This window comes from Leuciscus leuciscus, assembly GCF_965113295.1.
Source record: "Leuciscus leuciscus genome assembly, chromosome: 23".
NCBI lineage: Eukaryota > Metazoa > Chordata > Actinopteri > Cypriniformes > Leuciscidae > Leuciscus > Leuciscus leuciscus.
In genome coordinates this window covers 18,231,396-18,246,845 of record NC_138747.1, presented here as the reverse complement: position 1 = coordinate 18,246,845, position 15,450 = coordinate 18,231,396, and the positions used below count along the sequence as shown (strand labels likewise).

The window sequence follows — 15,450 nt, the reverse complement described above, 5'->3', positions numbered from 1 at the left end:
TGTTCAAACTCTAGAAATGACCAAAAAAATTCTTTAAGATTCATTATGTAGATCTTGAATTATTGCAAAGGGATGTAGTTTCAGTGTAAATCAGTTGTCCTTGCATTTCACCTTGAAGTTCCTGAGGAATGAAATCTCTGAGGGAGATTTTTTTTCAGAGAACAACAATGAAACACCTTATTTAAGATGACAGCACTTCAGGACGACGCATCAGTGTGAAATATTTATTTGTGTGCTCGGTTAACATGGTTGTTCCTGTCTAAACGGTTTCACTTGATTTCAGAAATATTTTGAAGCCACCTCTTTTTAAACCCATCTCAAATTCTGTCCTTATGGACCAAGTAGCGTTGTCTCCGATATTAAGCAAATATGTAACTATTGCACAAAACCCCCCATTCATGGTGATATAAGAGGATTATTATATTGTAATGACTGACTGGCTGTAAATTATTTTACTTGTAGGATATTTTATTGCTTCCGCTAAAAATTAAAAATTAAATAAAAGATACCAGTACAAAATGTAGAAAACAATTGACCTAGCAACAATGTAAGCACTGCCATACTATGAGAGAGAGAGAGATAATCTGTAATGCATGTTACTTTTTTCTATGGACTAATTAGATACTTGTCTAGCTACAGTGTGTGAATTGGGACGGGACTTGATTTGGTGCATCGGGAATTGATTGGATCGTTGTGCTTTGCTATTGTTAGGATGTCATGTGACTGACAGGAAGTTCCTGCCCCTGCGTCAATCAACACGTCATCAGAGAAGAGATGTTGCTGCAAGAAGTTGTTTAAAATCATTTATAATAAATACTACAATATTCCTTTAAGAGTTTTAATTTAATAATGCATACTTAAGTCCTGCATCTCGTTTATAGCCTACTGATAAAAATCGCAAGGACTTGCCAGTTATCCATTCTAGGAGTCCATGCACGGTGATAGTTATAATAAATAGCGGCCGGTGGGTGTTCTGTAGATTTGTCCTACATACAGACTGTAAGGGGTCCTACCTTGTCAGATTTTCCTACCGTAGCGCAAAATTATAGCAATATTAATGTGCTCATGCGCAGTAAACCCTGGTAGGACAATCTAACGTGTATGAAATGTCAGGACACCGGGCATTATGCAATATTAATGCCTATATTTGACCGCAATATAGACCTACTGTGATTTAGTTTAAGCTAAATACTGAAAAAATTTAGGCCTACAGCTGTTTAATGTAAATTGCTTTAAATTAGATTAAGCATCACCAAGCTTAATTAGACCAAAAAACAAAACAAAAAAAGACTAGGCTACTAATAATTATTAATAATAAAAAATATTCCAAACTGTGCTGAAAATAAAACCAAGCCCTTGGTTGAGTTTAGCAAAAAGCTTTTGACTGACTAACACGCGCGGGCCGCAGTCACTTATTTTCTTCTTTTATTTCCAGAGCTGGGTCACTAGCTACAGATTTCTCAGGACACCAGTGATCTGTCAGGTATCTGGAAAAGTTTATACACTGTAACCTACTCCAAGAAACCGCTTAAGTATGCTTAATGCCAATCTAAATGCAAATACCAGCCCATTCTGCTATCAAATGCGGAGCGACGTCATTTTCCTATATTAAGCTCGGTGTGAACACTCTAACAGACTGGCACGTGCAGCAGAGGGCATGAACACCCAGTCAAAGCAGCATGTCTAAGTCTGAGGTCTGAAGTTCTCAACCCAGGTTGAACTCCGAGAACTTTCTCATTGAGTTATGCACCTGCAACAACTCCCTTCACCGTCCGCACTGGCCAACAAACCAGTGAGTGTGGACAATGATTTTACGCACATCACCGCCGCGGGGGACGCGCGCGTCTCCTCCTCCGATGACACCCTGGAGAACGAGCCACCTTTTAAAAGACTCTCCACAGGGATGAGAAACACCCGAAACGCTTTGGACTGCGTCTCCGCGGCACGGGATGACAGTGACGGTGCGGACAAGTGTAATTTACCAGAATCAAGTCAAGTGCGGACAGATTTCGCATCGTCTTCTGCAATGTTCTCGTATTCGGGTCAGCATGTACCCGCGCTCCCGTCACTCTCCAGTCACTACATGACAACTCACCCGGTCATCAGCAACGGGCCGTACAACGGGCTGAGCTACGCGTACTCACAGCCGTACGGACAAACTTACACAAACGCTGCAGTCTATCCTTTCCACCCGGTGCCCGGTAAAGCTCAGGTTTACCTGTGTAACCGGGCGCTGTGGTTCAAATTCCACAGACACCAAACAGAAATGATCATTACTAAACAGGGACGGTAAGTCTAATTTTTCATTTATCTTTTCATTTGATTGGTTAGTAATTTTTTTTAAGCTTATCGAAAGAAAATCTTATTTTTTAATAATTATTTTAATTACATTGGTAATAACTTATTTTAAATTTATTTAACATTTTGCAGTCCATTTTATTGCAGGCAGATAGGTTTTCTGGTATTTCAGGATGTAAAAAATAAAAATAAAGGCTATATTTGATTTAGTTATTTACATTTTAAAATATTTAAATGGCTTACTTAATTTGCTTTTTGAAAAGTAATTTGTTGTTTCGGTTTTTCCCTGCAGCCGGATGTTTCCGTTTCTTAGTTTTAGTGTTTCTGGTCTCGACCCGACGTGTCACTATAATATTGTTGTGGATGTGATTCTGGCGGATCCAAACCACTGGAGGTTCCAGGGCGGAAAATGGGTTCCCTGTGGCAAAGCGGACACTAATGTCACCGGTAAACCCCCTGTTACGGGTAAACTCTAATTATCAACCGACTGGGGAGGAAATTAACAAGCTTTGCACCGAGCAGATAAAAAGAGTCACAGTTGTTTTAAGTGGGCTATCAACGATGTTCCTTCCTTTTTCCAAAGCGTAATAACCTCATAGACCAAATTATAACAACTCTAAAAAATAAAGTCAGATATTAATATATAAGTATTAAGTACACTGTGATAATTATGTTTGTTTCTTCCGTTTAATGGTAGCCCTACAGATGAATGAAATGTTTTTATTTATTATTTAAAGGAAACCAAGTATACACGCACCCGGACTCTCCAAACACCGGCGCGCACTGGATGCGTCAGGAGATCTCTTTCGGAAAACTGAAGCTGACAAACAACAAGGGAGCTTCCAGCAACACCACTCAGGTGGTTTCCTATGTGATTTTTCTCTTCATGAAATGAACCAGTATAAGTATTTTAGTTTAAATATATTGGGTGAGTCAACAATCAACAATAACTGCCATTCAGAATATGTTTTCATTCGTCAGCGATCGCCAGTGAAAACTGATTTCATTTGGCACATGAAAAAATGATCTTCTCAACTTTTTATTTTTTAACAATGTTGTTTCAAAATGACAATGTTTGTGAGGGTCTCACTTTAATCTTAACAAATGACCTTAAATGGACATTTTTCACCCAAAAATTACATTTCTGTCATCATTTACTCACCCTCAAGTTGTTCCAAACCTGTCTTTGTTCTGCTGAACACAAAGGAAGATATTTTGAAGAATGTTTGTCTTTTTTTCCTTCCCACTATGGAGGCGAGATCTGCTTTGTTAAAAACATTCTTCAAAATATCTTCCTTTGTGTTCAGCAGAACAAAGAAATGTATGTTATATTTATATTAACAACTTGAGGGTGAGTAAATTATGACAGAATTTTCATTTTAAGTGAACTATAGTGAAGATAAATAAAGTGATGCTTTTTGAATGGATAGTTCACCCAAAAATGAAAATGTTGTCATCATTTACTCACCCTCATGTAGTTGAACTATCCCTTAATTATTATCACACTATTATGAGCTAAAATGTCATAAACCATATTACCAACCACCTTTATTTCCTTGTTAGACTGTGTAATAGCACAAACATGAAGCTATACCTGTCATTTATGGTGTAGTAACAAACAAGCAAGGAAATGATATATGTATTCCTTATTTTTATGGGCAGCTTGTGAAGTTTCTTGGTGTGTGGAATGGGATTTTTTTTTAAAATATATATTTTTTTCTTTGTCCTTCAAGATGATCGTTCTACAGTCTCTTCACAAGTATCAGCCGAGGGTGCATGTGGTTGAAATAAACAAGAGTGGAGATGAAGATACAAGTGATCCTGATCGAGTACAGACATTTTCTTTTCCCGAGACGCAATTTAGAGCCGTCACAGCTTACCAGAACACAGATGTAAGAACTAGTCTTTCACGGCATTCATTTAAACTACAAAAAAAAATGAAAGAAAGAAAGGAATATGAACTGATTTAATTAATATGTTTCTTTGTTTCCTCAGATAACTCAACTAAAAATTGATTACAATCCATTTGCTAAAGGATTTCGGGACAATTATGATTCGTAAGTCCATTTACATGCAAATGAATGCATTGATAATTTATTCTCTTGCACTTTTTCGGATCTGAATTTTAATTTTGACTTGACTGCGGAAATTAACATGTTTTTAAAAATTCATTGAAATAAATTGAATTTATTACAATATTATGATGATATTATTATTATTGTTGATGATATTAATAATAATTAAATCCTAAAACATTTATTTTGGACTGTACATCACAATGTCCATGTTACATCCAAATGTAAATAATTACAGAAGCAATGCTACTAACAGTAATGGACATTATTATTCACCTTTTTTCCAATCCTACTGCATTTTAGATTATGGGAAGTACTTCCAATCATAAGGTTGCGCTACAATATTTATTCCTCATCCGTCAGTTTGACTGAATTAGCTGTAAAATGTCCTTCATGATCGACAGTATTTCAAGACTTGAGAATAACGCTTGGTATTTTTTAACATGTTATAACAAGAATATCAATGGTAAGAGCTCTTTTCAGTCGCTACATTCTTTTTCTACAGAATATTTTCTTTCCCCCCTTTGTTTTCCACTGTAAAAGTATGAGAAAAGACAACATAAAAAAATGACATGATCAATAAGTCACGACAACATATGTTTTTATATTACTTCAACTCAACAAAATAAGTTACGCCATTTTAAACATTATTTTTTAAGTTATACGAGATTCAACAAATTTTTTAAGTCAGTTTAATGTATTTAAGTTTAAATGACTTAAACAGCCAAGGTGATTGTACTTACATTTAAGACAGCAAGTTTTTTTTTTTTTTTTTACTGCTAATAGGGATTAGAAGTGAAGTGGGTAGACGATTACATTTTAAAGCATGTGTGAAAACAAGCCTGGAAAGAGACGTGAGGAGTTGGGGAGAAAAGTGAGAGATTCTTATCGCATTCCAGTGAATTATTAATGAGATTTATCGTAAATTAAATCAGGAAGGCAAGACCACAAATGTGCAGTATGTTTCTAAAGCAGGTATATTCAATATTTATTGTCTGTCAAAATGACAGAAATCGCTTTTGAAATATTTGTACTCTATGTACCAGATATTGAACATTTTTGATTACGTTACATAATACAGACACACAACAGTGATATTTAACATGTCTGCAAGATTGCTAAGTAATCGAGATTTTTGGGTTATTCATGGTCTGTAATTTGTTAATGCTTATACACTTTTAAATTTCCTTTTAATGTTCGATGGAAATGCTTTTGAAAATGCTTATTATTATGTTCACAGAGCCAACCTTTTGCTGATTGTTTACAGTTTCCCAAAAGTAGTTACTCTTATAATTTGCGCAAAGCATCATGGGGCGTAGGAAAAGGGTGCACTGTAAAAAATGATATGATCAATAAGTTATGACAACATGTGTTTTTACATTGCTCTAACTAGATTCAACTAATTTTTTTAAGTCAGTTCAATATAATTTAAGTTGAAATGACATAAACGTCTAGTCAAAGGTGATTGTATTTAAAATCAACAGTATTTTTTTTACAGTATTACCTCATTTCCTCCTGTTTTTTCTCCAGAAGTTACAGTGGCTGCGACGCTGACCGACTGACCCCAACACCCGGCGACTCTCCACACTCTCAGCTGCTGCTTGGATCACGGTACGCAATGACAAGCGCCTTATTCCAGGAGCAGTTAGTCAACAGTTACACAAAATCCTGTTTTACAACTCTAAGCCCTGACCCTAGCACCACTGACCGACCACTCATGCTCACTAACAGCCTATCGGACCAAACCCAAGAGAGCAGCAACTCCGGACAGCGCTGGTTTGTGTCGTCCTCAGCTGCTCCATCATACGAAACTGATATTAACACAGCAGCTTTGCTCTCTTACGCCACAGCGGGGGTCAAAGGTCTGCCTTTTACTAGTACTGGTGCCACTAGTAACAGTTTGGATTACTACACCAGTGCTACTGGATGGGATTCAAGGGGTTCGCTAGAGAACAGCAGTAAAACCACCTCAAATCTGCCTGGTTGGGCCATAGATACGACTCTTGGAAGATCAACACAAGCGAATTACATGCTCGAGGATGGAAATTTGTTGGAAATAGACAGACCTGCTCTGGAGGTTTCCGAGGAGCTTGAAGGAAAAGATGCCACGGACTCAACATGGCCCGAGACTCAATCTTCCATTAAATCAGTCGATTCCGGTGATTTAAGGATTTTGGAAGAAGCGCAACAGAGAAATTCCTCCATCACTCTTGTTTCAGATGTTCAGACTGCAAAAGACATACAGGTCTTACAGAACAGGGAAAGAAATGTGATTAAAGAATCTGACTTTTTTCATTTTGGCACTCAAACGTAAACCTACCTGGGCTGAGTGTGCAATTAAAATGTTGTTAGTATAGAAATAACATTATGTATACAATATTTATTTATTTTAATGTTAATGACACCATTGCTGCACCATGTCTGAACTGAGTATTCGGTGTATTTTTGTTTTCAGTGGTGTTAATATGAAAAAAAGAGAGGACAAAACAAATTAATAGACCGTCATGTGAGTGTTTGTTAAAACATACAGTCCCAATACAATGACTCTAGATAAATTGTTATTAGCTTAAAATCACAACAGTGTTTAATATGGGAATTTAATGATCGTGATCTATCAAAACAGATTGATTAGATGCGTATTGTAAAATATGTTAATGTGAAGTCATGACATTCTGCTGGTGTCAGAATGTTTGATGTATAATATTAATAAATTGTCAGATGTTTGAGTATATTAAATCCCCCCAAAAAATCTTTGCAACTTAAATTACAGTTTAGATTCGGTTTCTTATTTAGTGATGTATTATTTGCATTCCGACATTGCAAGTTGGTGTGAGTGTGTAATACTTCACAACACTGACACCTAGCGGCGAATACAAGAACGAACTTTCGAATGCTGTCAATGAGGGCTGTGTAAGCAGCTGACCAGGTTTTGGGGACATCGCTTATGTGTCCTTGACCCGGAGGAAATAAGAGTTTAATTCTACCATAAGCAAAAGGCTTAAACACGGAAGCAGAATCTATCACTAAATGCCGTTACAAACTCTCTTAGTGTACATTACAGTGAAGGGATCAAGTGAAGAATGCAGCGCTTTCAGCAGCTGTTGAACCGGGAATAACCAGTAAACAAAGCAACTCTGCTGGCATAACTGTTCTTACATATATGTCTAAATACTAATATATATATATATATATATATATATATATATATATATATATATATATATATATATTTTAATGTGTTTTCCCCTATTTTCCCTGATAGCACACATACATCACGGAAACGTCTATTTGATGTCTGCATTTACATCTGCAAGATGCATTTTTTTAGAGTGTTGCTCATCTGCATATGCCTAAGACGTTTCCTGTCAGACGTTAAATAAACATTTAGAAAATGTCTTTAAGATGTTTTTTTATTTAGAATGTATGTAAAACTACCTTTTTCTGATACGTTTAGATGTTTTCGCACAGCAGATATCTTCCAGATGAAGCGCTCTTTAGCAGACATCTTAGAGATGTATAGGCCCCTGTGCTATATGGTTTTAGGCATATATTTAGGCATATATCCTTTTTTTATTCCACAGAAAAATAACAATCTGGACTTCGAAAACCATGAAGGTGAGTAGTATAAATAACGTCCTTATAACGAAAAAATGTCCTTGCAACTATTCCAAGTAATTCATGTGGCAACCTATTTATATAACGCCCACAAGGTGGCGTCAAAGTCTAATGGGAAAGATTGATTGAATGATTGTTGATAGGTGTTGAAGTCCCGCGGTAAAGCACTTTAGATAAACTGTATTCCATTGATAGGCTTTATGTACAATTCTATATGTGGGTTTGTAAATAAAGCACATTCATTTTCTTATCTATGAAGGGATGAACATTCCTTCAGTTTAAGGGTTGGATGGGTAGACATAACACTGCATAAATTCACTGTTAATTTTTACATTTAATGCATTTCCCCCCTAAATCATGTTGTTTTAATTGTCCATATTGTAAATGCAATTCCACTGCTGGCTATTTTGCTGAAACGTTAGTTAGCCTATAGTGTGTGTGTGTGTGTGTGTGTGTGTGTGTGTGTGTGTGTGTGTGTGTGTGTGTGTTTGGAGCAGAGGTGGACAGTAACAAAGTAGGCTACATTTACTTGAGTACTGTACTTATACTTTTTTGAGTATCTGTACTTTACTTGATTATATTTTTTTTTCTGGAAACGTTTTACTTTAACTTCACTACATTTGAAAGACAAATCTCGTACTTTTTACTCCACTACATTTCTGTCAAGGTCCTTGAGTAGAAAGTTGTAAGTCAGAGGATGATTTTGGTTGAAAATGAAAGTCGGGTTGAACCCGTCAGATTGACGTCAGAACCCGACGTCGGTTTGACATTAAACAGACGTTGGATTTTGGTTGGAAATGAAAGTCAGGTTGACGTCAGAGCCCGACTGATGTTGGTTTCTGGTCAACCCGATTTTCATTTTCAACCACAATGTAACTTCTGTCCGACGTTGGAGATTAATGTCAATCTGGCGTTGGATTCTGACATCAACCTGATTTTCATTTTCAGCGTTGGGTTCTAAATGCAAATCTTGTCATTGTTTTAGAGCACCCTAGCTTCTATAGCTTATAGAAGGCTAACATATTCATAAGCCAAAAAAACTTTAAAAAGGGCACTCTTTGAGGGAACACCCATTTGGGTGTTCGAAACCATTGTGGTCGTTATTGAGTGCACTTACAATCTCACATTCAATCCCACTTCTAGAACTGTGTTCTAGAAAGAAATGTGATATTGATATGAGGGTAGGCAGGCAGGCATATATTCAGAGGCATAAAGTAGCCAATGCAACAATAATAAAACAATGCATTGACATTTACTTTTGATACTTAAGTAATTTTAAAAACATGAACTTCTGTACTTTTACTAAAGTAAAAAAGAGGTCTTTACAACTTTTACTAGTAACAGAGCAATATTTGACCAGTAGTAGCCTAGGCTAGTTACTTTCACTAAGGAAGTTGTGTACTTTGTCCACCTCTGGTTTGGAGGGATGATGGATTTATATTTGAAAGTCAATATCAAGGCACAGTATGCTATTGGACATTTCCACTGTTATTGCCTAGAAACAATATATAGTTCATTTTGTGATTCTTTTTATTTTATGTTAATAATAACATAATAATAAGGGCACCCTGCAAGAGAATAGCCTACACACTTTTAACCAAAAAACGTATTACTGAAATGTTTATGATATTTCTACAAGGTCTGACGGCAGTTATAGGTTATTAAAATGTTTTTGACCGAATTGAAAAACCCAGTTTAATTAGTTGTTGAGGCACGTTTTTTTTTTTCGTCTTTAGGTTCGCATTTATTGAACTCAGCGCGTCATATAAATAATTCTCACACTGTAGTAAACCTAAGCCACAAGTATCCGTTTGTCCCCGGAGTGTTTAATCCATTTACCCATCGCGTCCCGGTGGTTTCTGTTAACTCACGTGCTGCCGGTAGCATCTGCGTCACGCGAGCGCAAATGACACGCTGAAGGAGCGCACGCACCACGGACGCGCGCGAGTGAAGAAAGAGCAAAAAAAAACAAAAAACCCCAACGGTCACTACACCTCTACCGAAACCGCATCAATATACATGCCATTTTTTCTCCTCCAACCTATCAGTATTTGGGAGAAAATTCACAACAGACGAACAAGACAAGGCTAAGCCAAAATATCAGGGATGGATGTGAAAGATCAAGGAGCGCAGATGGAGCCGCTTCTTCCTGCGGTAAGAGCCAGTTTCATCTTTCATGTGGGATCCGTCAATGGAAGAACAATGACATGATGCTGTTGCGTCTTGCGGAAAAGAGGTTTCGGTGGTTCGAGTTGCATTGGGTTAGAGCCCATTATGGGCATCATTCACCCACCACCATTGGAAGACATTGTGTTTTAATTATTCATGGCACCTTTAATACAGACTCATTTACTGGGAAAATGGCTCATGTTACATAGACACGGCGTTTGTAGGGTGACTAGGTTCACACCTGCTTGCGTGGATTATGCATTTAATTACACACGTTTAGTATTGTGTATTGACGTATAGCTATGCGGTGTAGATGTGTGTGTGTGTGTGTGTGTGTGTGTGTGTGTGTGTGTGTTCAGCATACTCACGAGTTGCATAAATCAAATTTCCCCTGCATTACTCTTGAATTTGATGAGGCCTTCACATGTTTGACACGAGATTCCACCTGTTCACCTCAACATTTATTGCCATGGATATGTACATATTTATGGTTGAAGAGACCATATGAAAAAATAAAAGAGATAATTCCAGTTTAGGCTCATTGGAAAAACGTGCCACCTGCATTTGTGTAAAACTCGTACCAACTGCGTAGATACAATTCACTTCAGTTTCCAGCTGAAATGAACACTAGTGGCAATAAAACACCAACATCCTTTATTCCATTTCACACATATTATGATTACATTGGTAGATTATTGATTAATTAAGACTTAAGTTTACTATTCACTATGGTAAACGTGTTTTGAACACTTTTACCATTATGCATGAGTTGTTGTAAACTAATATATTTTGACATTTGTGTCACTTAACCACCTTCGTATGGCTTTTTTTGACATAGTAAACTTGCTCGGTAGCTCACCTGTTACAGCTTGCAATGCGGAGCGTTCGGAAACACAGGTCAGGATTTGTCAAAGACTTGTAGAAGCGAGCTAAAATGGCATGGTTGCTTAGTGCCACTAACCAGACAATTAATTTCCGTACTTGTGTGAAACGTACAACAACCCATGAAAGAAAACCTTGCCGTTAATTTGTTTTGGTCAAAACTGAATGTGCTTTCAGCGGCACTCACCGGACACCACACTTTGAAATTGTCGCAAAACGTGCAAGAAGCAATGTAATAGGCTATCATTATGCATAAATGTCGCACACGCATGTTTTTTCCCCCCATTGAGCCTGGGTTGGATAGTTTACCAACAAATAAAAAAATCATCACTTATTGACATCATTCCAAACCTCTATTGACTTTATTTCTTCTTTGAAAATAAAATAAGACACTACCTGTAGGAGGTGGTCGGAGATCGTTTGCACTGGAACTGTGGTGCGATTCGCGTGAATTTGAAAGCAACTCGGGTGCGCACTTGTTCAGGAACTGCGCACAAAGACCTGGAGCAAAGGCACTGAAAGTTAGCGAGGTCCAATTATTTTGGACCCCATTGACTTTCATTGTACAGACAAAAACAGTTGAAATGTTCTTCAAAATATTGTGCTCAGCAGAAGAAAGTGCATTGGTGGGCGACATTGGTTGACCACTAATCAGAACATTGTGGGTCATGTGGTTTATAGCCAAAACACCTGGATTAATCACAGCATAGGCTATTGCTTTTCATGGCTTTTCCAGCCTGTGTTTCATAATCTGTTGGTTAAGTGACCCCAGAACAAGCAGCGCTCTCTAGCCTCTTACTGTAATTGCTTTTCATCCCTGCAAAAAAAAAAAGAAAAAAAAAAAAGATTTGATCAACCCAAAGAAGCATCAGCCATCTTAATATGGGTCATTGCCAGGGTCTCTGCTCCTTACTCTGTGACAGTTTGGTGCTGGAGTTGAGAAGAGTTGGCCCACGTCTTATTGATTCTGCCATCCATGCAGTCCCAAGCAAAGACACACACTCATTTGGCTCCTCAGAATATATTCACAGCTAAACACACTCTGCTTGTGGTTTGCATTCCTGTCTAATCCCTTACGTGCACGCTTCAAAGGATTCCAAACGTTGCTAAGAGCAGTGTACACTCACAAAATCCTTAAGTACAGTTTGTGCATATGCAGCACTAAGGCTTTATCAGACACCCCGACTATTTGAACGCTCATTTGAACTTTAGCCATGTAATAGACGCATCCGAAAACCAGACTTTCAGTATAGCATAGTGCAAGACAAAAAGCAGATGCTGCCTTCAGAAATACACCAAGAGGATATTCATAGTGTTGAAGAATGTGTTGGAAGTTTCCATTCCATTTCCATTCTCTGCTGAATAGGAAGTTCAAAAGAACAGCATTTATTTGAAATGCAAATCTTTTGTAAAATTATAAAAGTCTTTACTGCCTCTTTTGATCAATTAAGCATCCTTAACTGCCCCAGTTAAGTTAAAGGATCCATTTCTGCAATTTTTCTATATTTATGTCGTAAAGGTTAAAAAATGTAACAAGAAGTACAGTATATAGAAAGGCTTAAAAATGCTGCTCAAATATAAATATAAAACAGTAAACATATGTTTTTTTTGGTGATCTTTTGGCCGAGCTGAGGGACAGATTGAACACAACGTCACTGGCAGAGATCCAGCGGTCGGTTGAATTGTTTCTGGTGCGCCGATTGAATCCACTGTAGCTCTCAATGTGAGCTGAACTGATGCCAGTGATATGTGTCCCAGAGGGCCTTTTCAGACCATCAGAAGTCACTGTCCGCTTAGCTGCAGCTGGTGCCCTGAATGCTGCTGTGTGTGTGTGTGTGTGTGTGTGTGTGTGTGTGTGTGTGTGTGTGTGTGTGTGTGTGTGTGTGTGTGTGTGTGTGTGTGTGTGTGTGTGTGTGTGTGATTAAACAGGTCAAAGAAAAGTGAAAAAATCTTTCTCCTTTAGCCTTAACACAGAAATGACATACTATATGTATAATTTATTTATCACAATGGGAGTTTTTTTGTGAATGTCTGTTAGCATTGAGGTTGTTTATATGTTTATCTGGTTGGGCCAGATAAAGGTACAAAAAAACACCTGTGACCTGTCAGAAGCAGTGGTGTAGGGAGTAATGCACGTCGCAGACACTTTTGATGTGATCGACCTGAGTTCGAATCCGCATTTTGCCAAACTTGTTTTTCTCCATTTTCCCATCGCATATCAGTTTGGAAAGGCATTTATTTGCAATAAATTACGTGAAAAGTGGAATTAAAGTGCCTAACGGTTAGCCTATTTAATAGTAAAGTGTTTATCGGGTAGGGTTAGGTTGTAAGTGTAGGGAGGGCTTTACTGTCCTAATAAGGCGGCATTTATTTAATCAATGTTATAGTTTACACTCAATATGTTATTGCATACTGTTTTATAATGTACTAAAATACTGCCGTGCAAATAGTATCTAACTACTATTAACACTTATTGCAAAGAAACTACTGCTAATTTTACGTGGTGTAAATAGAATCTATCGCTATTTGCACTTACTGTAAATTGCATATCACTAAGAAAATACTGCTATTTTCACTTTGTGTAAATAGCATCTTAATGCAACTAAATTTTATTTGTACCTCAGTGTATTGTGGTATATTATAAAACCGTATGAAATAACAAATTATTCAGTTCATATGATTTTTTATTTATTAGAACCATAAATGGATGCTGCTTTATTGGGACATTACTTGTCCTTGTCCCTAAATCCCTCCCCTACATCTACTGTACCCCTAACCTAGGGTGACCATACGTCCTGTTTAACCAGGACATATCTGGCCAGGATTTCGAGATCGCCCAAAATGCCCGGGATTCGGCTTTTGCTTTCTACAGTCACCATTCATTATGTTTACATTATTACATTATTTGACACTGACACGTACGTGCCAGCTTTGCAGGTCATGCATTCTGCTTCACACGGATCCCGATCGAGACGAAAACACAGGAATTTTCTTAGCAATGCTAGAACGCACATCAACCGATCACTTGTTTAGCGTTCATGTAAACACTACATTTAGATTCACCAATCGGAATTAATTCAGTCCTACTGAATCAAAAGGTGTGCATGTAAACAAAAAGAATGGCGACGAGAAAGCAAAAGCCATATCCCGGATATTTTGGGCGATCTAGAAATCCCGGCCGGACATGTCCTGGAATATGGTCACCCTACCCTAACCTTACCCATTAAGCACTTTATTCCCACTGAAATATGGGTTGAGGATCCAAATGCAGTGGTTTATTAGGGTAATCCACAATCATAATCTATATAAAAGGCTTAAGGTCAAAACCACAGAGCAAACCAAAAAGATAATAACAATAGTCCAAGGCACAGGCAGATGATCAAGACCATGACAAATAAACCAGAAGAAGCACTCAGAAATGCAGTGTAACACACAAGACTTTGCAATGAATGACTGATTAAACCGACCTTATATAGGCAGAGTTAACAAGGTTAATGATACACAGCTGACAACAATCAGGGATGAGAAGTCTGGGCAGTGAATTCTGGGAAATGTAGTCCATTTATGGCAATGGACTAAAGAGGAGTGCCCTCTGGTGGGTATCAAGGGCACTCCAGCTGGTGATCGTGACAAAAGGTGAGATGGGTAAAAGTCGGATTTGAAATCAGGTCGGTCATGTCACAAGCTTACTCCAGGCGCCTTGCTCTCCACACCACTGCTCCTGTTGTTATCATTTCTTTAGAATTTCTTTTCCGGCTCAATCAGACAATGGTGGGTGGAGTTAGTGTAAACAGACTCTGGCAACAAGGCAGGTTATTTTTTACTTGGTGGAAATACGCACCGATGATATCATGGAGAGCAAAAATACTTGTCAAAATACTTTTTATCTAGAAACATAATATTATGATTAAAATGTGTACACTAACATGTATTTAAGGTGTAAGAAAAATACACTATTAATTTTACTTGATAGTTACACCACATGACATTTTTATGAGTCGAATGTCAACCTTTCTTGAAAATGGTTGAAAGGTTTTTCAACACCACATGAAACCGCCATGAACACAAAGGTTACATTTCTATTGACTTGTTGTTTTAAACTGTTTTATTTTGGACAGTTTTTTTGTTGTTGTAATGTTTCATGCATTAACATTGAAAACATTGCAGGTAGGTTGTAAAAGTCTGAGATCTTTCTGACTGTAATGATGTGTATTGTGTAAAACTCAGTGATGGTGTGTGATTTTTTTTTTTTTTTTTTTTTGCCTTTCTGCTCCTCTGCAGGTTCAAAGTCCTGCTAGTGATAACGGGGTGAGTCCCAGTTCTTTATTTCCTATGTAATGCTTTTCACAGCATGCACAATGCAGTGGACTTTGGAATTAATTACTGGTTTGTTTGCGAGATTGAGCGAGTG

The 15,450-nt window shown here is 37.6% G+C and overlaps 2 protein-coding genes across 4 annotated transcripts in view; both read left to right on the top strand.

Annotated features, from left to right (window-relative positions):
* The first annotated feature begins 85 nt into the window (after positions 1–85).
* tbr1a (T-box brain transcription factor 1a) lies at positions 86–7,161 on the top strand. 2 transcript variants are annotated; one of them, XM_082155424.1, is made up of 6 exons: positions 86–2,289; positions 2,591–2,745; positions 3,036–3,157; positions 4,032–4,190; positions 4,294–4,355; positions 5,904–7,161. In XM_082155424.1, the coding sequence occupies exons 1-6, from the start codon at positions 1,745–1,747 to the stop codon at positions 6,685–6,687; spliced, it is 1,827 nt and encodes a 608-aa protein (XP_082011550.1). In that variant the 5' UTR covers positions 86–1,744; the 3' UTR covers positions 6,688–7,161. The 2 variants fall into 2 exon arrangements, with proteins under 2 accessions (XP_082011550.1, XP_082011549.1); XM_082155423.1 differs by having other exon boundaries at positions 2,591–2,763.
* Positions 7,162–9,879: 2,718 nt separating this feature from the next.
* Positions 9,880–15,450, top strand: part of slc4a10a (solute carrier family 4 member 10a) — a 48,867-nt gene continuing 43,296 nt past the window's right edge. Inside the window, exons 1-2 of one of the 2 annotated variants that reach the window (XM_082156217.1) lie at positions 9,880–10,142; positions 15,321–15,347. In XM_082156217.1, the coding sequence (XP_082012343.1) occupies positions 10,095–10,142; positions 15,321–15,347 (75 nt within the window). In that variant the 5' untranslated portion in view covers positions 9,880–10,094. The remainder of the gene's footprint in view (positions 10,143–15,320; positions 15,348–15,450) is intronic. The other variant, XM_082156218.1, reaches the window with a different exon arrangement.